Below are 23,333 nucleotides of genomic sequence, written 5' to 3' on the forward strand. Positions count from 1 at the left end.
AGGGATAAATAGGACATTCTATGAATCGGAGGGATAAATGGACAAGTTGATGGGTGAGAAATAACACTTTTATGGAATTAAGGGGGTAAATAACACATTCAATGAGTTGGGAGGGTAAAATGACCAATTTGAACAAGTTAAGAGGGCTTGAGGAGCATTAGACCTTATAATTATTATCCATAATATTTAGTGCCATAAATTAAACATTTGCAACATGTCTAAATTATAATACAAATAATTATAATATACAATAATTAAAAAACAAAAGTTTAGAACTTGGTATTAATTGAATGATCAAATTTGTGTTGAAATTAGTGGAACAAATGTCAATAATGTGGCATAATACGAAAACTTAAAAGATTATTATAATAGAGAATGTAGAAATGAACAAATATCTTAAAAATGGAGTATTTAGAAATGAGAAAATAAACCTATTTATACTAATAAAAAAAATCCAATTTGGTTTTGTTATCATATCATCCTATTGATTCATGTATCATACCAAAAAAGTAGAGTTTCTCACTTTGGCCATTAAACAAAATATCCGATAGCTGCTTTGACTAGGTAAGCTAGCTTGATATGGAATCCAGACTCTCTAATAAAATTGATTAGGCCATCTCCAACTCTGCACTTTATTCAGAGACCAAATCTGAGGACTTGAGGAAATCCAAACGGATCTTTGTAAGGTCTATCTTTTCCTTTGTTTCAATTGCTTTCTCTCGAACCCCACCGACAACATCCTCAGGAGCTCTCTCCACAAACTACAGAACAAGGCAAATTAGTGTATACGCATTTTAGTACTGCTAGTTCGCACAAGAGATCAAGAAACGAGAGAGAGATTTGAGAACATTTTAATCCTGTTTTTTCATTCTGCTTTTCGTGCAATCCCCCATTCTGAGAAACTGATGCCCACTCTGAGCTTTCAGTCTCAAAAGTTCTCACCCTCTCTACTCAACTGTTGGGAGAATTTCAATTGTATATAGTAATCATCTAGCATTAATTGTTGTTTTTTCCTGACAGAGGAAGCTAACTTCAGCAGTAAATGCTTTCATCTCTCTAAAGTGTAAAACCCATGCAGGGGTCCGACCCTGAGGGTGTGCAGGAAGTGCGCCAGTATAATCAGGACACAAGAAATATTAAGTGGATTAACTTTATTATATGTTATAGACCATGGAAATAGAGAGAAAACCATGGGATACCATGTAAATTAAGCGCCTAAATGAAATATAGTTTACTTAAGAGCAATACATATATATAGGTAAACAATAATTTTAGCCCTTGTACTGGACTTTTGGCCCTTAAACTTTGATTTGGTGAAATCTGACCCCTGAATTTTGATTTTTGTTCAAATGTAACCCTTAATTGACAAAATCGTCACACTTACATGCCTCGTGCTTTCATATTGCAGAAAATCAAAGTTTCATCCATTAAGAAATACATTATACACCTAAGTGAACACCAAGCTTTATAATTCGTCTGTTAAGGGGTGCATTTTAACAAAAATGAAAGTTTGCATGCTAGGTCTCAACAAATTGAAGTTCAAGGGCTGCAAGTCAAAATTTACCAAATACAATACAAGGGCCAAAAGGTATAGTTTTGCCAGTGATAGTAGAGGTGGGAGTAAACAGAATGCATACTTTTGGGGAATTAAGTCGAGCTGCAAGCCCGTCATACTCAGTTTGCATCTTTGCAAGGCGCTTTGAAAGGCGATCAACTTCAGCCGATATATCAACCATATCAGCGAGGGGAAGATATGCCTCTAGTCCCTCACTTGCAACAAGGTGTACCGATCGGTTGGCATCCTCTGAAGTTTTAGGTCAATTAGATCCACAAAATAATCAGCTAATGTCCACAGGACGCAAAATACCACTTAACTCGAGTCAAAAGTATAAAAGATGGCCCAGCTCATTTTCCCAAAGAAATAAGAATAAGAACTGAACATACCTGGAGGTGAATTTGTAAAATTTACGTTTTGTAAATCTAGCCTAGATAGAAGAGATAAAACTTCCTTCTCTTCCTGCAGTTTAAAACACGACATTCAACCAGCAGTAAGTAATAGACCCAATCAGTTCAACAATAAAGTTCATTTTATTAATTACAAACGTAAGAATGCTAAATATTGCTGAACAATAAATATAAACAAATAAATAATGCACTTTAACATTTTCATCCAAAGTATGAAATTAAACAAAACTGATCTTGGAGAATGAAATTCAAACTTTGAAAAGATGGACCACAAAATGAAATGACTGAAAAGATGACAAAGGTGAAAAGTTGCAGTCAAAGAAGATCACCATGTATTATTAAATTCATGTTCAAGACAAACAGGTTCTATTACGAAAGGCATAAGGAGCTAACACAAGAAAATTGGTTTTGATTGGTGAGGTACATGCAAACTTATATACAATCAACGAATGAAATCCTTTTAAGTTTGATGTACTTCAAAATAGAATGTAAATTGTTTTTTGTTTATTAGTCTGGGGAAGTTAGGAAAGGAGGGAGGGATAGACGGAATAGGACCTCTGGAAGTCCTTGGAAGTTGCCATAAGTTTGGCAAGTGAGGAATAGAAGGAAGTTTAGGACCAACTCAAAAGCTTGATATGCCAAGAAGTTGATTCAGAGGTCCAAAGAGAATCGGCTGATGGTCAATGTAGTTTGAGAAAACTCAATAATGTATTATTAGAACAATAGGTATTTATATATAAAGAGGTATAGATGTTAATAGGTCCCTGAACTAATATGCTAATAGGTCCCTAAACTAATATATTGTTACAATTACATACATTACACTCCCCCTCAAGCTTGAGCATAGATATTTGACATGCCCAGCTTGTTACAAATGTAATTTACCCGAACCCCATTTAAGGCTTTGGTAATGATGTTTTCTTCTAGCTTTTCACGAACAAAGTGACAATCTACTTCAATGTGCTTAGTACGTTCGTGGAACAAAGGATTAGAAGCAATATGAAGAGCTGCTTGATTATCACACCATAACTTTGCCGGAATGGTGACGTCGAAACCAAGTTCGGAGAGGAGATGACGAATCCACATAATCTCACACACTGATTGAGACATCGCTCGATATTCAGATTCTGCACAGGAGCAAGAAACAAAAGAAATTAAATTACCTCCAACAAAGACACAATAACGGGTAGTGGATCTCCTATCATCTTTGTCTCCTGCCCAATCTGCATCGGAGAAACACTCAATCTGGGTATGACCATAATTCTTGTAAAGTAAGCCACAGCCAGGAGTTCCCTTTAAGTAGCATAAGATCTATTCCAGTGCAGTCCAGTGATCAACAGTGGGAGATGACATAAACTGGCTAACAACACTAACAGAATAGGCAAAATCCGGTCTAGTCACTAAAAGATAGTTTAACTTTCCAACCAAGCGCCTATATCTTCCCGGCTCTTCAAAGGGCTCTCCTTCTGATGTGAGATGCGCATTCGGAGTCATAGGTGCACTGCAGGCTTAGCTCCAGATTTTCCAGTTTCGGACAACAAATCAAGAACATATTTTCTTTGAGAAAGGAAAATTCCTTTCTTACTCCTTGACACCTCAATTCCTAAGAAGTACTTCAAAGCCCCTAGATCCTTGGTATGAAACTGACCATGGAGAAACCATTTTAGAGATGAGATTCCTGAAATGTCACTGCCTGTAATAACAATATCGTCTACATAGACGACAAGAAGAATTATACCTGAAGCATAATGTTTATAAAAGACAGAGTGATGACACACTTACACTTCTTCATCCCAAAATCCTGAATTGCTTGGCTAAACTTTCCAAACCATGCTCGAGGACTTTGTTTCAACCCATATAGAGATTTGCGGAGATGACAAACTTTGCCATACTCCCCCTGAGCAACAAACCCTAGTGGTTGCTCCATGTAAACTTCCTCTTGAAGGTCCCCACGTAGGAAAGCATTTTTTTATATCTAGTTGATGCAAGGGCCAATTAGAGCGAGCAACCAGTGAGATAAAAAGACGAATAGAGCCCATTTTAGCCATTGGAGAGAAGGTGTCAGAATAATCAACCCCATAAGTCTGAGCAAAACCTTTTGCAACAAGACGATCTTTTAGACGAGCAACAGAACCATCAGAGTTAACTTTCACATCAAACACCCAACGACATCCAACACATTTCTTACTAAAAGGTAAATTTACCAAATCCCATTTCATCTATCATGGCATGGCGCCAGCCCGGATGGGATAACGCCTCAGAGATAGATTTAGGAGAAAAACAACGATACCCTTTTTGAAAACGGGAGTATCCAAGGAAGAAATGTTTAAGGGCTTTGGGGTAAGTTTAGTGACTTGTGGACGAACATCCCTAACAAAGCAAGTACACCCAAAAATACGAGGTGACACAGGAAATACGAGTTTATGAGGAAAGAGAGTACCATACGGAGTCTCACCTTGTAACGCGGAAGAAGGCATGCAATTGATCAGAAAACATGTTGTAGAGACAGCATCAACCCAAAAATGTTTAGGAACACGTGTTTGAAACAGAAGAGCTCTAGTAGCTTCAAGAAGATGACGATTCTTGCGTTCCGCAACACCATTTTGGGATGGTGTATAAACACATGAAGATTGATGAAGGATACCATTCTGGATCATGAAAGGCTGAAATTGTCCAGAAAAGTATTCTTAGCATTGTCACTTCGGAGTATATGAACCGAAACATTAAATTGTATTTTAATCTCAGCACAAAAAGTAGTAAAATGAGTAAATAATTCAGAACGACTTTTCATTAAATATAACCAAGTAGTTCGAGAATAATCATCCACAAAAGTAACAAAATATCTGAAACCCGGTTTCGACACAACGGAACAAGGACCCCAAACATCATAATGAACTAATTCAAATGGAAAACTTGACCTTTTATTGATTCAGGGAGGGGAAGACAAACGATAATGTTTAGCAAACTGACACGACTCGCAATCTAAACTAGAAAAATTCTGAAACTGAGACTTATTAGAGAGGAATGTGTACCATCAACTACAGCATCATGTGAAGGAAAAGTTTTATTATGAGAGGTGAACAATTTAGAATTACCTGTCATATGATCTGTCGCACCAGAATCAACGACCCACTTTGAAGACGAAGAAATGAGACTTGTTAGAATTACCTGAATAAGCAATAGCAGTGATAGGTGATGCAGAATGTTGGGGAGCTAATGATTCTTGATATTTAGCATATTCATCTGCAGGGTGTAGGTCAGGTCAGAGGATGTAGCATCACTAGTGACAAGCTGAGCAGACTAGTGCCTGTGCAGCCTCTTTGCCTTAAGGAGCGGACAAGTACGCTTGGTATGACCCTGCTCATGACAGTAATAACACTCAAAGCCTCTGTTCCCTTCAGTTGGATATCCCGAGTACCACCCTTAGTCGGACTCTTATAAGAGCGGTCAGATGAAGGCTTGTGACTGACTAGAGCACTAGAAGCAGAAACAGCGGGAGTGGATGACAGCCAGTCCACTTCGCAAAACACGGCTAAAAGCTTCTTCAACATCAAGAATGGTGGCACTAGAGAGAATTTGAGAAGTAGCACCCTCAAAATCAGAACCAAGTCCACACAGATAGCGAAGAACAAACATTTGTTCCCGTTGAGCTTGCAACACTCTTATATCAGTACTCAAAGACAACAATTCATTCAACTGCTGAAAAATTTCCCTCAATCCTGAGCAGATTAACCTTGACGGTCAGTAGTATAGAAAGACTTATACGTATCGTATAAGCGAGACAAATTATCCTTCCCAGCATACAGATTTTGCAAGTAGTCCATAAGTTGTTTGGCATACAATGACGAGCCAGTCCAACAATAGACATATCAATAGAGTTCTTGATGCCCAAAAACAAACAGGCATCATCTGCCATCCAATCCTCATCATCTGTCTTCGGATCATCAGTTTATGATCGGTAATCTTAGGGGAAACCGTCATAATGCTACTAACCACACTTTTGCCAACTTTCTTATCCTTTTTCTGAGCCATTTTAGCAAAGAAAAACACAACCCAACAACAGGGACCAACCTTCACCGAGTGAGAAAACAAACGTCGCTGGAACACGAAACAAAGTTGACAGGGTGGCCGATCGGAGGGAGACGAAGCCAACGATGGTGGTCGGAGTCGAAGCGGCGGCCGGAGGTGGCCGGACGCGCCGACGCATGGAGGTGAGTCGCCGGAAGGAGGTGGCGTGTGTGGTGCACTCGCCGGTCAGAATGCTGCCGGACCACCGCGAGAAGGCCGATCTGAGGGTGGGTAGAAGGCTGGGCCGAGCGGTGAGACTAGCAGATGGCTGGAAAAATGAAAATCGGAAGTAGGTGGAACCCTAAATCAGTTTGCACACTAGGGAAGGCTCTGATACCATGTAGTTTGAGAAAACTCAATAATGTATTATTAGAACAATAGGTATTTATACACAAAAAGGTATAGATGCTAATAGGTCCCTGAACTGATAATGCTAATAGGTCCCTAAACTAATATATAGTTACAATTACATACATTACAGTCAACTGCTGAGAGTCGCACTTCAAGGATTAGGTCTGCTCATGCTGGAATGGATCCCTTGCTTCACATGCTTGACTCCCATGTTTACATTTATAATAAAATATACAGCTCAGGAATCTATTTTGGAAAGAAATGCTCGCATTCACCTGTAAAAACAAACAAACTTACAGATATATACTGGATGACTTCTTCACTTGCAGCTATGGATGCAGATATTCTTTTGGCTGGCTCAACAGAGTACTCGGCTCGAGCATTCCGAATTGCTCTGGTCTAGTTAGCAAGTAAACAGAAATTATTTTGACCTGGAACAAGTAATTACAGAATAGCAGGATATATGGGTACAACAGGAAGAAAACAGTAAAGCTTATGAGCTCACCAGTGCTTGGAAATTTTCAAATTTCTTTATTGAGTTAGTATTACGTGGAAGTGACTTCTCGGGCCAAGAGGATACTATAAGCGCTTCTTTCCGATTTGGGAGAGCCTGCTTAAAATTGGACAATCACTGAAGACTTCATATATTCGCATGAAATATTATTAGATCTGAACAAAAATTTCTAGCTGCCCAACACAAGATATAAACTTTTGAACTATAATTTTATTGCCCTTAGGGGTGAGAGGAAGGAGGAAAAATGCCACAAATTACACAAGAAAAGCAGCTGCAAACTGCAGGATATGAATCCAACTCTCTCTAAGCCACAATAGTTTATTGTGGTATTTGTTATGGATACCCGCTAACATATCTTAAGACAAAGCTGTGAATAAACAGGTTTGATGCACACAATTGAATGCCAAATAATAATTATCAAAATCATGAATCTCCGATATGATTGTTCTAACAAAGCACACAATGAAGCCAGGGCAAAGTGGGAGCTGTAGCAAACATGGTTACAACCTTATATCTTTGTGAAATGTGTGGGAAGAAAAAGCTAAAGGCAAATGTTGATGTTAAGTAGGAAACTGTTACCTGCCAGAGTTCTTCAGTAACAAATGGCATGAATGGATGTAGCAACTTCAATATATTTTCAAAAACATATAATAGAACTGCCTGTGCCACAGATGCAACTGAACCATCTCCAGAGCGGTAAAGGCGAGCTTTACTGGCTTCTATGTACCTGGTAGAAAGTGAAAACATTAGCCATAGCAACACCTGATTGTTTTCAAGTCAAACTTGAGATGCATATAAGACACTTGGAACTCAATTTTATCCCAGGTTCCTATGCAAAATGGAAATATTGGTTCCGTCAAGCCTAAACAGAAGATTTCCACTCAATTTCTTCTCCCCTAACTACCTTACTACCCAAACATAGAAAATTTATGTTCTCTGATCATTTTACTCCCACTTCCCTTCTTTTCTCTATTTTCTCCCCAATCACGTCGATACATTACCTATTTTGCTTGTCTAACTCTGCCCAATAACAGAACTCTATGAATGAAATAGTTTTTGACTAATGATTCACTGTTTCTTCTTTGTTTAAAAGATCTGTTTGCTGTCATCATCATATTCCCTGCCTTTTTTTTTTCTAAGTTTGTCCCTGTCATTTACTATAGAAATAGTTCTAATCTTATTATAAATCTTTGATAAACATGAAGTTATGCTCATACAAGTATGCAAAATGGAAAAAAAAAATGTGCTTAAAAAGGATGATTAAGTAACTGTCCTAAAAGGAGGCCCAAATTTGAAATAAGAAAGAACTAGTTTCAAAAGGACATGATGAAGACTCCATAACATGTGTTTCCAGAGTAAGCCCTTTTCCATGTTCAGTAAAACATTTTATATTGCAAATAAATAAAAATTATTATTTTGGATAATTCTTTAAGCATATAAAATTTCATTAGATGAACTGAGAAAGGATTGTATGTGTGAATAAAAGAAATAATTAAGCATGGTTGTCAAAGATGGTGTATCATGGCCCTAGTAGCCTCTGGATGCACCAGTTTGGCGGAGAACGAGGCCAATTGTAAGTAATAGCTGGTGACAAAACACATTTTCCCATATACTGAGCAATTAATCTACTTGTAACAGTTAAAGAAAAGGTATTTTCTCCAAGAATATAAATCTGCAGGAAGAAAATTGGATGTTTAACATACCAATCAGCAAAATCACTCCAGAAGAAATCATAGACTTCTCTCCCAACATCTCCAAAAAAGTACTTTTCATAGCTTGCAGTAACAGTGTCAATAAGTATATGAAGTTTGGAGACCTAAAACATAAAGAACCATTATATTTTTAACCAAAACCTGGCATTGGCAGTACAGAAAATTAAAGGAAATTATTTCCTTACCACCCAGCATTCTGGTAAAGGTAGCTTGAGCAGAGACTCTTCTTTGTCAAACTGAAAACAAAGCAAGTTGTTTGGTTTACAGAAATTCTGAAAAACTTTTATCACTATCTAAATAGAGATGATGAACCTGATAGGCCAGCGCACTTTCCCAAGAAGATAAATCAGTTTGACTAGGCAAATTTTGCAATACAAACTTGCCAGCATTCCATAGTTTATTTGTGAAGGCTTTGTTGGCAGTCAACCTCTCAGTGGACAAGTTAAGGTCCTGGATAAAAGCGCATAGAAATTTAGCTAATTAAATAACATCTTATGCAAGCTAGAGAATGTCTAAAGACAATCAAAGGCAGATTAGCGGCAGTCTCTCATTATCAAAGTGCTGCCACATAGTAGGGAGGCAGTAGTTCATAAATACAAGGAGTCTACGAAAATAAATAAATAAATAAATAAAGACCACAAGGAATAACAAACCTGCCCAGCAGTTCCCAAAGCAAGAGTAAACCGTAGAGCATCAGTGCCAAATTCCTTGATTGTATCAAGAGGATCTATTACGTTACCCAGTGTTTTAGACATTTTTCGTCCCTGAAAATTCAGCATGACTGTAAATGTCGAAAGATTGTGAAAAATGTTTATCCTAATATTAGTGCATGAGCTTTAAATATGCATATGAAGTTTATGAGAATACCAAAGATTATTTGCAAGTACAGGAACTTATTTGAGTACTTTACTCACTTGTGAATCTCGAATAAGTCCATGAAGATAAACATATGAAAATGGAACAGTCCCAGTGAACTCAATTCCCATCATGACCATCCTTGCCACCCAAAAGAATAAAATGTCGTGTCTGCAGGAAAACAGACAGAAACAGGCATCAATCCTCAAACAACAAAGCTATACACGAAGTGGCAAAATGACAGAAGTGGCTCAGGTGCTAGAACATCAAGGTTTACAGAAGTGGCAGAATGACAGATTATAAAATAAATGATCCAGCTTTCCAATTTCTCTCATGTTCCTCCCATTCCTTGTAGTCCTTAAGGGTTTGTATTTACTAAAAACAACAGTAAAAAGTTCCCATATATGTATAAGAACTGTAGAAACATATATAAGACTCAAAATAGAATAAGACTGGGACTGAAATGAAGCTATCTCTGTAATTGATCATGGTCATATGGACCATTCTTCCTACAGTCATTTGAAACATTCAACAATTCAAAGAAAAAAAAGAGGAAAAAAGGAAGTAAAATGATCATCGTTTATGCAAACTCAAATGTAAAGTTCATTCAGAATACAATCTGGACAAAAAGTGCATCAACCTGCCCTAAACCTAATTAACAGCCAGCTTTATACACACCCATTGTTAGAAACTTAAAACTCAGATTAGCCAAACATTACAGTTCTCATAACAATGCAAGCAAACACAAACAAGAAAATGAAGATCAATGCACGTGCTATTATTATGGAACAATTAGAGAAACTCAACAGCAGAAGATAAAAGAAAGTAGCAAAGCAGAACACTACTCCAAGGAGATATGCCTATCCCTTAGCTACTGCTAAGCGCCCACAAAATAACCTAATATTTCCAAAAAATCCCTTTCCTCTCCATACAACACCTATATATACTGTCCACCCGATACTCATACTAAACTAAACCCCTGATGTAACCAAATTTAATTAGGAAAATCAATGTGGTCCTTTTTATTCTTTTTCTGCCCCTAAACTTACTGCCATTCTCTATCACTCATCCCCAACCCTGGTCAGTAAAACACAGGCATCTCAGCTACTCTCAGATTATGATACCACCGCAGCAACTTATCCATGTGAAGAAAACAAATAAACAAGTCAATGGCAAGATTTAGAAATCAGAAAGACAAGCACATACCCAGTTTCAAGCATTGTTGTTGGGTAGAACTTTCTAAACTCCTCTGATGATACATCCGGCCATCCAAGAGTACTGAAAGGCCACAGTGCACTGAAGACAGAAATTAAATGATGAAACTGAAGAATGAGAGATACACTTAGATCCAAGCATGACAAAACACATAATTAGAGTCGACCATGGCAACAAAACAACATTCCATGTCAGCGCTAATAATAAAGACTATTCTTGGGCCTTAACTATTAGCTTAAGCTTTTAGTTCAATTAGTAACATGGTATCAGAGCCTCCTAGACCAAGTGGTCGATGGTTCAATTCCTGACAACCCCATTTGTTGATTAAATTTGAACACGTGGTAAGACGGACCAGTAGTACACGCTTCAAGCCCAAAGGGCATTCATGTGTGAGGGTGTATAAGAGATAATAATAAAGACTATTCTTGGGCCTTAACTATCAGCTTAAGCTTTTAGTTCAATTGGTTCCTTAACATTCCAAAAATGATAATATGTCCCTAACTTTATCCAACATATATTTTTAAAATCTAGAGATTAACAGGAATACATGGGGTGGACAGTCATTGAAGTTTGTGGTATGTTTCAGAAAGGTTATTGAACTTCATCTTTTTTCAATAAATCAGTGAACTTCACATTTGATTTCAATAAAGCCATTTTGACCAATTAGTGTGCAAGAACTCATTGAAATCTTGACATGGGCAGAAACGACAATTGACTATATGCCAACTAAACACTATGTCGGACAGACCTGACTTTTATGGCTGACGTGGAAGAAATGAGGACGTCACATGGCACATCCTAAGCCACAAAAAAATTAAAAAAGAAAAATCGCATCTTTGTTCGTGGCGCTTAGATGGCATATAGTCAACTATCTTATGTGCCATGTCAACATTCCGGTGAGTTTTTATACAACAATTGGCGGAATGGTTTTATTAAAATCAAATGTGAAATTCAGAGATTTGATTAAAAGAAAATGAAGTTCAGTGACCTTTGCAAAACAGACCCCAAACTTTAACAACTGTCGGTGGTCGGTGCAATTTACCCAGAATATATGCAGCATGTATGGAGAAAAAACTATAGTTATATGGTGGTAATGGCATACAATAATAAGTACTGTCGACACAGGATAACTAGTCCAACCTTTTGCTTCATTATCATATTTATTTATGTGCTACAATATCAAAAGAAGGACCTTGAGAAAGAAAACCTATAATTACTATCTATTATAAATGCTAGAATGAGGCTAAAAATGACTTTTTTTCTACTCTACACTACAACTAAAGCATGCTACAGCAAGAGGTAAACTATTGGTATTCGCGGAACAAATACCTAGAAAACCATGTGTCAAGAACATCTGGATCTTGATATATTTTCACATCTTTTCCATACTTTTCTTGAGCTTTATCAAGGGCTTCATCAGAATTTCTAGCAACAATATAATCTTCTTCACTGTTTTTGCCATCAATGTACCATACAGGTATGCGGTGTCCCCACCATAGTTGTCTGCTTATACACCAATCCTTAATATTTGATAGCCAATGATTGTAGATCTGTCATAAAAATAAAAAATAAAAAATAAAAGTGTAAGGAAAGCAATTAATTACCAGTAACAAAGATAATAGCGTTTAATAACAGCCTACATCATCAAGACGAAATTAACCAAAAAGAGACTACTGACCTATACATATCAAAGGAAAAAGCTAATTTGTGAGAAAAAGAATAAAATGAAGGTCAACTTGCACAATATCAAAAGTCAGATGCAGAGCACAGTAAAGGATTCTTCTTAATCTCAAACCTTCTCAAATCTTTCAGGCATAATGGTTATCTGTCCTTTTTCAACTGCATGGAGGGCCTTCTCAGCCAAGGGCTCCATGGTTACGAACCATTGTTTACTTACAAGTGGTTCTATTACCTAACAGGAAGAAACCATCAGATTCTCATTTGTCATCAGCAAAACCATATTTCAAATTTACTGGAGGAACATGAATGGAAATATTTACATACTTCTCCACCACGCTGTGATCTAGGAACACGTAAAGTGTGTCGCTCCTCTTTTACAGCCAAGCCTGTCTCCTCTAAATCTGACCATAGTTTCTTACGAGCTTCAAATCGATCAAGACCACTAAAATTTCAGCAGGCAATGCACTATGTTAGATAGATCAAAAGTATTTTCCTTTTATCAAAATTTCTTCAACAGCCTAATATTACTATTTTATTTACCAGTACAATCCAGCAACCTCATTAAGAGTCCCATCTTTATTCATCACATTGAGTATTGGAAGACCAAGTTTCCTAGCAAGAAGGTAATCATTATGATCATGTCCAGGACTTATCTTCAAGACACCAGTCCCAAAGTCTTTATCAACATGCTGGAAAATAGCATGCAGGATATTATTGAAGGAATGAAATTAACAGAATGTATACACAGCCACTCAAAACCCTAACACTGACAAGAATATGCTATATAGTCTGAAAGACTTGAGAGGGTATATTTTGGATTAGCGCCTAGTAAGCAGTAAATGCAATATAGTACTGTCCTGCTGCAGTCTAATTGTCATGCATAACTTGTTTTAAGATATTTCTAAGTTGTGGAATAATTACAAAACCATGCTAAAGTATTATAAACAGATGCAGCTAACTTCCATAAAGTAAATATGTCAACATAACCTGTCACATATTGCACAATGCACACAGATGTAGCTGCTTTGGAAAACACATGATAATTGACAAAATGCGAACAAATGCTATTTTAACAGCAGTTGCAGCCAAGATTGTTAGAAAGTGCATTTCTTTTCCAGGATTTGGTTTAGTAAACATAGGTGTGATGTTCATTAATGTTAATGACCAAACAGAAGCTTGAACTTGTAGTTATTAAATAATTGACAATTAAATAAGGTTCACTGAGAATGCAATCTGCTTCAGTTAGCCTTGTAAACAAGCTCATTGGTGAAATTGCTCATGTACTATATTAAGTAGTGACTTAGTTTAGCAATAAACCAACAGATAAAAAAACAAAAGATGGAAATTCCTGAATTGTTGTTACTACGATCTCCCTTAAGACAATACAAAACAAAGGGGCAATAACTTAAAAGTATTATAACAATTAAAAGATCAAAATATTAAAGCAATGAATTTTATTCTAAAATTTTAGACTAAATATTAGAAAAGAACAAAATGAAAGAAAAAAAGCAGGAAGAGCATTTTTTTTCCAATCAAGAAAATCCCAAAATTCCCAACTTACTTAAAATAATCCCAGAACCTGGTGTAGGCATGGAGATCAAACAAGCAATTTTCTCCTGGCTCAGTTATTACGTTTTAGAAAAATATCACACTTTTGGTAAACTTTTGCAGTTATTGCTAATTTAATTAGAGGTTTGATTAGTAGTGATTCGATAGCAGTGCTTCTAAAAACTAGTTTTTGCCCATCTAGCTACATCTGTAAAGAGTGTTTTCTTCTTTGTTATGCAAATGGAGCTTTGAGAGAAGTTTCTTTGGTTGATATTGCAATGCCAATGCTACATGATTGGATAAGTATCTTGAATCCATTTGCATTTTAAGAAGTTTTGCATAATATAATAACTATCCCCGAAAAAAAAAAAGAGAGAGAACCAGTTTAATGCTAACATAATAACTATCTTCGTGATAGACATAATTGTTGGCAATTTGCTTAATATTATTGTTCAAAATATGGAAGGTTTTATTGCAATGCAATATGAGCAGCTAGCATTTCCACTCCAATAAAAGCATCAGATGTAAATGTTAGAGTGGCAGTTTTACCTTGTCTGCAATAATAGGAACATGGCGGCCATACGTCATGGGTACAATTGCCATCCTTCCAATATACTTCGAATAACGATCATCCTGAACACCAGAAATAATATTGTATTTTCATTAACTGAATCCCGAAAAAGTTTCCATCAATCTCGTAGATGTATCTATAAGAAAAGGACTTCAAAACACTGAGAAACACACAATTAAAATCACAGGCAACATGATTAGTGCCCGACAGATTTCCTAAAGCTAACAGAAGAAATAAAAAATAAGGACCATATATAAGCAAACAAAGGGTTCCAAAACTTGGCCATTATGAAATATTGCAATCTAAGTCTCGAAAAAAATTGAAAAAAAAATAATAGATCAAAAGATGAAAAGAAACAACTGGTCTGCCTTTTTGAAGTGTCACCCGTACCTTTTTTTTTCCTTTTTGTGGTATGAGAAAGTATCAAGGGCAGGCTGATATAGCGATGATGAAAATATGGCACATAAATATTCTCTTTTCAACCCATGAACCACAAAACAGAATTGTTTTCTTTTCAACCATAAACCATTGTCAAATATTAATATGAATTGGGCCTTAACTATCAGCTTAAACTTTTAGTTCAATCGGTTCCATGACATGGTATTTAATTGCAGGACATGATAATATGGGCTTGTGCACAACACACTTCAAGCCCAGTGGGCATTCGCGTGCGGGGGTGTGTCAAATATTAATATGAATTGTGCCTTAACTATCAACTTGAACTTTTAGTGCAATCGTTCCATGACAATCAGAATACTGCATATAACAGCAAATAATCAGAATACTGCATATAATCAAGGTTTAATGTCTTCATTATTTTCATGGATATCTAGTCCATTTCTCCAATTTGCACAAGAAAGCAACACAGCTCTGAAACCCAAAGTACAAGACCAGTATGCACAGTTCTCCAAAATGACAACCATAAAGAATAAATTTTGAAATTTGCACAACTTATCCACAATGTAAACATTCTACATAAATCTGAAGCCTTCATTGCATAACCTGTGATCTGGGGGAGTGGAAATTTACAGTAGTACAAGGGACTAGTACATATTTTGGAATACCTTAGGATGCACTGCAACAGCAACATCACCAAATAATGTTTCAGGGCGCGTTGTTGCAACTGTCAAAAAGTCACTCCTACAGAAGTAACAAAAGAAAATTAAGTAAACATTTGTCTAAGTCCAGCATACTACATCTCAACAACGTCAACGCTGCCATTTACTACCATCATAATGTATCAACAATTTACTTCTGGTAGTTTTTATCATCAAGAATTCACTCATCAGTCATCACTATGTTGGTATATTTCTCCTGTACATCTCCCACTTGCCATCTTCTTTCATTCATTGCGCTTCTCACAATTTTGGTTTAAATTTCAATCACCGTGTTCTTGTTACTCAAATCTCTTAAATCTTCTTTAGTTACCTAACCTGTACAAGATCCTACTTCCCTAAAATTTGCAAAGATATTTGAGTAGCATCTACTATAAATTCTAAATACCAGTGACAGACATGAGCTGAACGATGAGAATAAATGTATTAGAATCATTCCTTTAGTCTAGAGACACTGACACAACAAGTTTATGAACTTTTTGTTTTTTCTTGGCGCAACGGTAAACGTTGTTGTCGTGTGACCAAGAGGTCACGGGTTCGAGTCTTAGGAGCGGCCTCTTGCCAAATAAATTGGTAGGGGAAGGCTTGCCCCCCAGTACACCCTTGTGGTGGGACCCCTCTCCGGACCCTCGCTCAGCGGGGACACGTAGTGCACCGGGCCGCCCTTTATGATTCCTATTGCTCTTTAGAGACTTAGGCATCTTACAGACGGTTATAATATTTGACCCTATGATAGAGAAATTTGTTTTGAGAAAGAAAGGAAACTATGCCTGGAAAACAAGGAAAATTATCTTATACAACCCAGCAAAAACTATGAAAAAGAACTCAATAACAAGCTGATCACTATAACCCTAACGCCCCTAATTCCAATTATAAACTTTAGCTGATCACTGTAGCTTAATATTTTCAAAATTTTACATAAACATATACCTAATTGCTTTTTGCAAAGTTTAAACAAATTTATTCAAATATGAAGAAGCCAGAACAAACTGAGTTTAGAAGAACGGTTTCTTGTGCAGTATAAGCTATCCTCCCACAAACCAAAAGAAAAATGAAGCGATCTCACATAAACAGAATCTTATGGACAAATATCCCAAATATTTGAGAAAAGAATACATTATAAAAGAAGAGTATGGCAATCTCCAGTGGCTACCTTGAACCTCCAGCCACACGGTATTTGATGTGATATAAAGCACCCTCTTCTTCAGAATATTCTACTTCCTGAACAGAAATAATAATTATAAAAAATGTTCCTATCAAATTCTAATATTTATAAGAAGGGTAGATTTCAATCCCATGAATCAATCATACCAAGTCTGAAACTGCAGTCTGCAGATTAGGAGACCAATTAACCAAGTAAGAACCTGAAATAAAATAGCAATTTAGTCAACCCATAATAATCACAAGACAACCACTTAATGATATACACATTAGGATATTCAGCATAATCAAATGTGCAAAACAGAAAAAATTGGATAAACGAGAAAAAGGAAGAAATTGCTTGGTGCCATTAAACTAGTTTAATTTTGCCAAGATGGATTAAGCAATAATGAAGTCAACATGGTTACCAAACCAAATAAAGGTAATCAGCAGCAAGCGAAAAAGGGGGGAACTTTACTACTATACGAGAGGAAACATCACACATATTAACAATAACAATGTTCAAATTTAAGTAGATATTTGTGAACTTAAGGCTTTACCCTGATAGATTAAACCTTTATCATGAAGCCTGATAAAAGCCTCGATTACTGCTCCTGCAAAATTTTGAAAGCATGATCTCAGAATACATCAAATTAAACAGAAATCTCAAACTAATAACAGCAAATAGACATATTGAAGAACACGGTAGACATTTGACTAGTAGCAGCAAGATTTGCGACGGCGAGAGGAAGACAGATAAGGACCCATAGCACTTCAATAATTTTAATTCCTAGCATATCTACTATCCTTAGTTGCAGAGCTCCAGAGTGGCAAATCTTATATTTCTACTAGTTAGATAACTGTCTTACGACTTAGCTGCTCATCAAGGGTAAAGCGTTCTTTTGTCCAATCACAAGAAGCACCAAGTCTCTTAATCTGATTTGCAATTGTCCCACCATACCTGAAAACATAAGCCAAGTAAGAAACTAAATACACCACAAAAGGATAGAAACAAATACACGAAAACAAGCCAATAATCAGCAAGAAAAAACAATCTTCAAACAATTTAAATTTCTATGGTTCCATCTAATTTCCCAAAGAAGAGATGATGAAAAATAAAGGTAGTAACATGTACAAGAGAGTCCATAGACAACAATAAGCAACTTTTGGAAGTGGAATTAATGTTGATGCATATAAATCAAGATTTTCTAATTAGATCTCATTGTAAAAAAAAAAAAAAAGGGCGGCCCGGTCGCACTACGCGTCCCCGCTGAGCGAGGGTCCGGGGAGGGGTCCCACCACAAGGGTGTACTGGGGGCAAAGCCTTCCCCTGCCAATTTATTTGGCAAGAGGCCGCTCCTAAGACTCGAACCCGTGACCTCTTGGTCACACGACAACAACGTTTACCGTTGCGCCAAGGCTCGCCCTCTTAATTAGATCTCATTGTAAAAGAAAAAAAAAAAAAACCTTGATGTGAATCCCTGAACAAGCTTCAGCCAGAAAGAACAGAAAAGAATATTAAGCATACGGAGAGACAAAATGCATAAAAGTGGCAAGACTAATATGCTGAAACTTGGTACAGAACTAGGAAGCAACGAAACTATAAGAAACTGTATTTTTTTATCATTCAATTTGTACTTAATCACTATCTAACTGCTCTCTATAAGCACATTGGCATAAGCTTCAAGCTTTTGAATACCATTCACCCTGAAGTATTTATAAGTATATAGAGGCTTGAACATATAAATAGCTGGTAATGCTCGATTATTAAGTTTTCTATTGAATGTAAGGCTGAAACGACGGTGATGAAAAACAGAGGCAGCGGCACAACTTCTGGTTCTAGTTGGGAATGAAGGAAAGAGGCAATAGTGCTCACGTGACTAACAACACATGGAGGGGCTTTAATGTTACAAGAAATAACTCAGTGGGCCAAGATGGGTCTAAATGGGCCGGGTCATTTAATAACCAACATCTAATTTTAGAGGGGAGAATTCACGTTATGTGTCTTCAGTAGCGCAAAACTCAGCAATTTTGCCCAACAGGGTGTCATGGAACCATTTTAACTAAAAGCTCAACCTAATAGTTAAGCCCCAATCATAGATCTTATATTAATCTCTAACACGAGAACGCGACATCTAACCCAGAGAGAATGGGACGAGAGGATGAAGACGAATTTGTGCACCCAACCGTATACCCCTCAACATCGTTGCACTCAAGGAAGTTTGAGGATATTACTGCTAGTGAATGATGAAGATGTAAACACTGATGACGAAATTGTTCTCGTTGAAGCAATTAAATTAGAAGGGGAGAAATTGAAGATGGAGGAGGTGAGTGCCAAGTGTTAGAGTGGAACGAGATGGTTGGTAGCGATGAGGAAGAATTGAAAACGTTCAGATTCATTGGTACAATTGCAGGTATTCCAATTTAAATTTTGATAGACAGCGGTGCTACTCATAACTTTGTATCGAGACGGTTAGTGAAGGCGTTAGGGCTATATAGTGAAAAAGGAAGGGAGTTGATGATTTGATTGGGAGATGGGTTTTGTGTGAAGGTAAATAGATATTGCCCTAAGATTTGCATTGGTGTTAGATATCGGAAATTTAGGCTTAATCGTGGGAATTGACTGGTTGCAAAAGCTGGGAGAGGTGAGGCACGACTGGAAATTACAGAAACTGAAGTTTTGGAAGGATGGGAGGCTGGTAGAAATTGCAGGGGCTATTAGGGGCAGAAGAGAGACATCTTCGCTTCAGATGTGGTTGGATGACAAGGAAGAGTATGTGATCATTCAACAGGCCAGTTTGCAAAATTGGAAAGGCTGGATGACAATCAACAGCAGCTACTAGAGTCTTTTAAACAGATTTGCTCCAGTTTTCTTGGAACCACCGGGACTACCACCACCGAGGCACATTGCTCACTCCATCAATCTTATTCTGGGCTGTGGACCCGTCAGCGTTCGCCCCTACCGATATCCTCATCATCACAAAGATGAGATTCAGATGCAAGTGCACAATATGCTTGAGCAAGGAATTATTTGAAACAGTGGGAGCGCTTATTCTAGTCCGGTATTGTTGGTAAAGAAGAAAGATTTGACGTGGAGGATGTGTGTCGATTATCAGGCTTTGAAAAAGGTTACAATTCCAGACCAGTATTTGATACTAGTGGTAGATGAATTATTGGAAGAATTGCATGGAGCTCGTTACTTCTCAAAAATTGATTTGCTCTCGGGTTACCACCAAATTCAGATGAACGAGAGTGATGTGGAGAAGACAGCTTTCCGGACCCATAATAGGCATTATGAGTACCCCGTCATGCAGTTTGGTTTGACAAACGCACCAACGAAATTCCAAGCTATGTTGAACAACAATTTCTGACCAGTTTTACAATATCTTGGTATTCTTCGATAACATACTGGTTTTCAGTAACAGAACATCTATTTGTAGCAAACAAGAAGAAGTGTCAATTTAGAGGTATTACAGTGGAGTATTTATGGCACGTCATCACTGGAAAGGGAGTTGCTATGGATCCAACAAAGGTTGAAGGTAGTGCCATGGCCGGTGCCGAAAACAGTCAAAGGGGCGAGGGGATTTCTCGGTCTAACCGGCTACTACAGAAAATTTATAGCCAACTATAGGACAATTGTGAAACCTTTAACAGATCTAACAAAGGAGGGGTTTGTGTGGAATAACAACTCTCAGGAAGCTTTTGAAGCTTTAAAGCGTGCCCTCACAACCGCCCCATTGTTAGCGCTGCCCAACTTCGAAGAGACGTTTGATATTGAGTGCGATGCATCGGGCAAGGGCGCGGGAGCGATGCTGATGCAAAACGCAAAACCAATAGCGTTTTTCAGCAAGGCTTTGGCCGACCATAATCTATCCAAATCTGCCTATGATAAAGAAAACATGGGCTTGGGTTTGGCAATCCACCATTGGAGAACTTATTTATTGGGAAGAAAATTCAGGGGTTGCCAAGTTATTAGGCTACCAATTTGACATTTTTTACAAAAGTTAAACGTTGATGCTAATGCGCTTTCCAAGCGGGAGGAAGAGGGCGAATTGTCATTGATCACGTCTTATCCGCAACGGGAGGATAGGGCACAACTTGTTAAAGAAGAGGAAACTGATCCACAACTAGCACATATCAGAGCGGACTTGCAATAGAATCCTCTTGCGAGACGAGGGTATCAAGTGAAACAAGGGGTGCTGCTTTATCGGAACAGGTTAGTTATTTCAGCACAGTCCTCTTTGATTCTGTCGTTGCTACATGAGTTTCATTCAACCCGTACGAGTGGACACTTGGGTTTCTATCAAACATATAGACGCCTAGCTGCTAACATCTATTGGTTGGGAATGAGCAAAATGGTGCAAGAGTATATGAGAAATTGTGACATTTGTCAACGCTTCAAAGCTTCCACGTTAGCTCCGGCGGGGCTATTACAACCGGTGAATATTCCGGAGGTGGTGTGGACAGAGATATGGATGGATTTTGTAACAGGGATGCCTAAGTTGAAGGGTTTCGATGCAATCCTGGTTGTAGTGGACAGGTTGAGTAAATACACGCATTTCGTGGCCCTAAAGCATCCTTATTCAGCAAGGTCAATTGCGGACATTTTCATCAAGGAAAGTATCCATCTCCATGGCATTCCACAAGCGATCATCAGTGATAAGGATCCTATATTCATTAGGAGTTCTAAATTTCTTGTGAAGGTATTCCTTTTGTAGAAGGAGACATTGTCACTGTTTCATTCAATCAAAGAAGAGTCTTTGCTCTGTATGTTCATTATCTCTTGTTATTATTGATGTAAAGGGCGGCCCGGTGCACTACGCGTCCCCGCTGAGCGAGGTTCCGGGGAGGGGTCCCACCACAAGGGTGTATTGGGGGCAAGCCTTTCCCTGCCAATTTATTTGGCAAGAGGCCGCTCCTAAGACTCGAACCCGTGACCTCTTGGTCACACGACAACAACGTTTACCGTTGCGCCAAGGATCACCCTCTTGTTATTATTGATGTATGGGTAAATAATTTATTAGTTCCCCACCTTTTTAGGTAACACACTCTTTAGTCCCCTATTTTGAAAAACACATTATAAGGTCCCTATCTTTTGTTAATATTAACCTTTTGGTACTTTTGTCTTTTTTTTTTAAAACTGAAAATATCTTAGTTTTCAAGACTGCCATAGTAAAATAACCATGTTACTCTGTTATTTTCTGTCTTTCTGTTTATGTCAAATATAACGGTTAAAAATCTAAAAAAATAGACAGAAGGACCAAAGGGTTAATATTGACAAAAGATAGGTACCTTATAATGTGTTTTTCAAAACAAGGGGACTAAACAATGTGATAGGTAAAAAGGAGGGGACTAAAAAGACCAAAAGGGACTGCATACATACCAAAGTATTGAAACCCAATTTCTTGAAACATTTGTACTATTTTCCACAATAGGATTAAAGTCAAATAAACTATGCGATTGAAACTTTTCCAAAAAGATAATAAATCAAATACCTAAGGGAGATGACACAATTATATATTTAAATCCTTTACAGAACACACATCATATGCTTCTTGATTTTCTAAATTCATGATGCAAAATATCTGTCAAGATTTTATCAGTGTGACCATTAGGAAAAGATCTTAATTGCAGTTCTGAATCCAATAAATGATAACGAATGCATCATCAGAACTGTCGAGCATTCATAAATACTAACTATGCTCTCTTATTAATATCAAGGAACAAACATCAATTGATCTACTTCTAGATCGTTAGAATATATTCATCAATTCTTCGATTTTGTTTCCTTAGCTCATAAGGACATAAATACCTTGCAGTAAAAGGAACTCACTAGAAATATTATAAAACGTAAATACTTAAATGCCAATCAGATAGGGTTAACACACACACCGGAGGCAAGCACATCTATACATCGAACATAGTTATTAAGATGAGCACAGGGTTACCCATGAAAAAGAGTTCAAAGTTCAAACAAAAGGAAAACTATTGAAAAACAATGCAAGTGAAGTTGCAATACATACTTCTCTTTCCATTCCCAAACTCGTTTTATGAACTCTTCTCTGCCCAGGTCAGCCCTTTTTATTCCTTCAGAAGCAAGCATTCTTTCAACAACCAACTAAAAAATGATGCAAATTATATTCAGAAAGAGAATACAAAATGAAAGCTTAAAAAATTGATTCGCACCAAACACTTCATGCCCATAATCATGCAATACAATGAAGGCAATGCAAAATCTAAAACTAAATGTATTCAATAGAAAAAATAACAACAATTCATGTATAATAGGATCTGTCGAGGAACCATTTGAACCAAAATCTTAAACTGATAATTAAGCTCCAATAATAGCTTTTATTATAATCTCTAACACACTCCTGTAAGCATGTACAACACAAACCCATCTTGTTATGTGTTGAAATTCCATCAATAAATGGGGTTGCTAAGATTTGAACCCTCGACCACTTGGTCTAAGAGGCTCCGATACCATGTCATGGAACCAATTGAACTGATAGTTAAGACCTAATAATAGCTTTTACTATAATGTGATCATGGGAAGTATGAGAGGACACCCACGAAAAAGAGGATAATTCTGATCAAAG

At 37.3% G+C, this 23,333-nt stretch overlaps 1 protein-coding gene across 5 annotated transcripts in view; it reads right to left on the reverse strand.

Annotated features, from left to right (window-relative positions):
* Nucleotides 1-343: 343 nt before the first annotated feature.
* LOC136202521 (valine--tRNA ligase, chloroplastic/mitochondrial 2) overlaps nucleotides 344-23,333 on the reverse strand; it is a 29,972-nt gene continuing 6,982 nt past the window's right edge. Inside the window, exons 5-27 of one of the 5 annotated variants that reach the window (XM_065993201.1) lie at nucleotides 22,758-22,852; nucleotides 17,604-17,695; nucleotides 17,295-17,348; nucleotides 16,906-16,958; nucleotides 16,748-16,815; nucleotides 15,544-15,619; nucleotides 14,458-14,541; nucleotides 12,901-13,049; nucleotides 12,685-12,802; nucleotides 12,476-12,592; nucleotides 12,010-12,230; nucleotides 10,672-10,761; nucleotides 9,525-9,636; nucleotides 9,264-9,374; nucleotides 8,923-9,060; nucleotides 8,796-8,846; nucleotides 8,602-8,714; nucleotides 7,478-7,625; nucleotides 6,890-6,994; nucleotides 6,682-6,783; nucleotides 1,945-2,017; nucleotides 1,638-1,804; nucleotides 344-761 (exon numbers count right to left, since the gene is read on the reverse strand). In XM_065993201.1, coding sequence (XP_065849273.1) covers nucleotides 633-761; nucleotides 1,638-1,804; nucleotides 1,945-2,017; nucleotides 6,682-6,783; nucleotides 6,890-6,994; nucleotides 7,478-7,625; nucleotides 8,602-8,714; nucleotides 8,796-8,846; nucleotides 8,923-9,060; nucleotides 9,264-9,374; nucleotides 9,525-9,636; nucleotides 10,672-10,761; nucleotides 12,010-12,230; nucleotides 12,476-12,592; nucleotides 12,685-12,802; nucleotides 12,901-13,049; nucleotides 14,458-14,541; nucleotides 15,544-15,619; nucleotides 16,748-16,815; nucleotides 16,906-16,958; nucleotides 17,295-17,348; nucleotides 17,604-17,695; nucleotides 22,758-22,852 — 2,466 coding nt within the window. In that variant the 3' untranslated portion in view covers nucleotides 344-632. Of the gene's footprint in view, nucleotides 762-1,637; nucleotides 1,805-1,944; nucleotides 2,018-2,048; nucleotides 3,093-4,420; nucleotides 4,629-4,652; nucleotides 6,302-6,507; nucleotides 6,584-6,681; nucleotides 6,784-6,889; nucleotides 6,995-7,477; nucleotides 7,626-8,601; nucleotides 8,715-8,795; nucleotides 8,847-8,922; nucleotides 9,061-9,263; nucleotides 9,375-9,524; nucleotides 9,637-10,671; nucleotides 10,762-12,009; nucleotides 12,231-12,475; nucleotides 12,593-12,684; nucleotides 12,803-12,900; nucleotides 13,050-14,457; nucleotides 14,542-15,543; nucleotides 15,620-16,747; nucleotides 16,816-16,905; nucleotides 16,959-17,294; nucleotides 17,349-17,603; nucleotides 17,696-22,757; nucleotides 22,853-23,333 lie in introns of those variants that run through there. The other 4 variants (XR_010674479.1, XR_010674481.1, XM_065993216.1 and 1 more) reach the window with 4 other exon arrangements.

Source organism: Euphorbia lathyris, chromosome 1 (assembly GCF_963576675.1).
Source record: "Euphorbia lathyris chromosome 1, ddEupLath1.1, whole genome shotgun sequence".
NCBI classification, from domain to species: domain Eukaryota; kingdom Viridiplantae; phylum Streptophyta; class Magnoliopsida; order Malpighiales; family Euphorbiaceae; genus Euphorbia; species Euphorbia lathyris.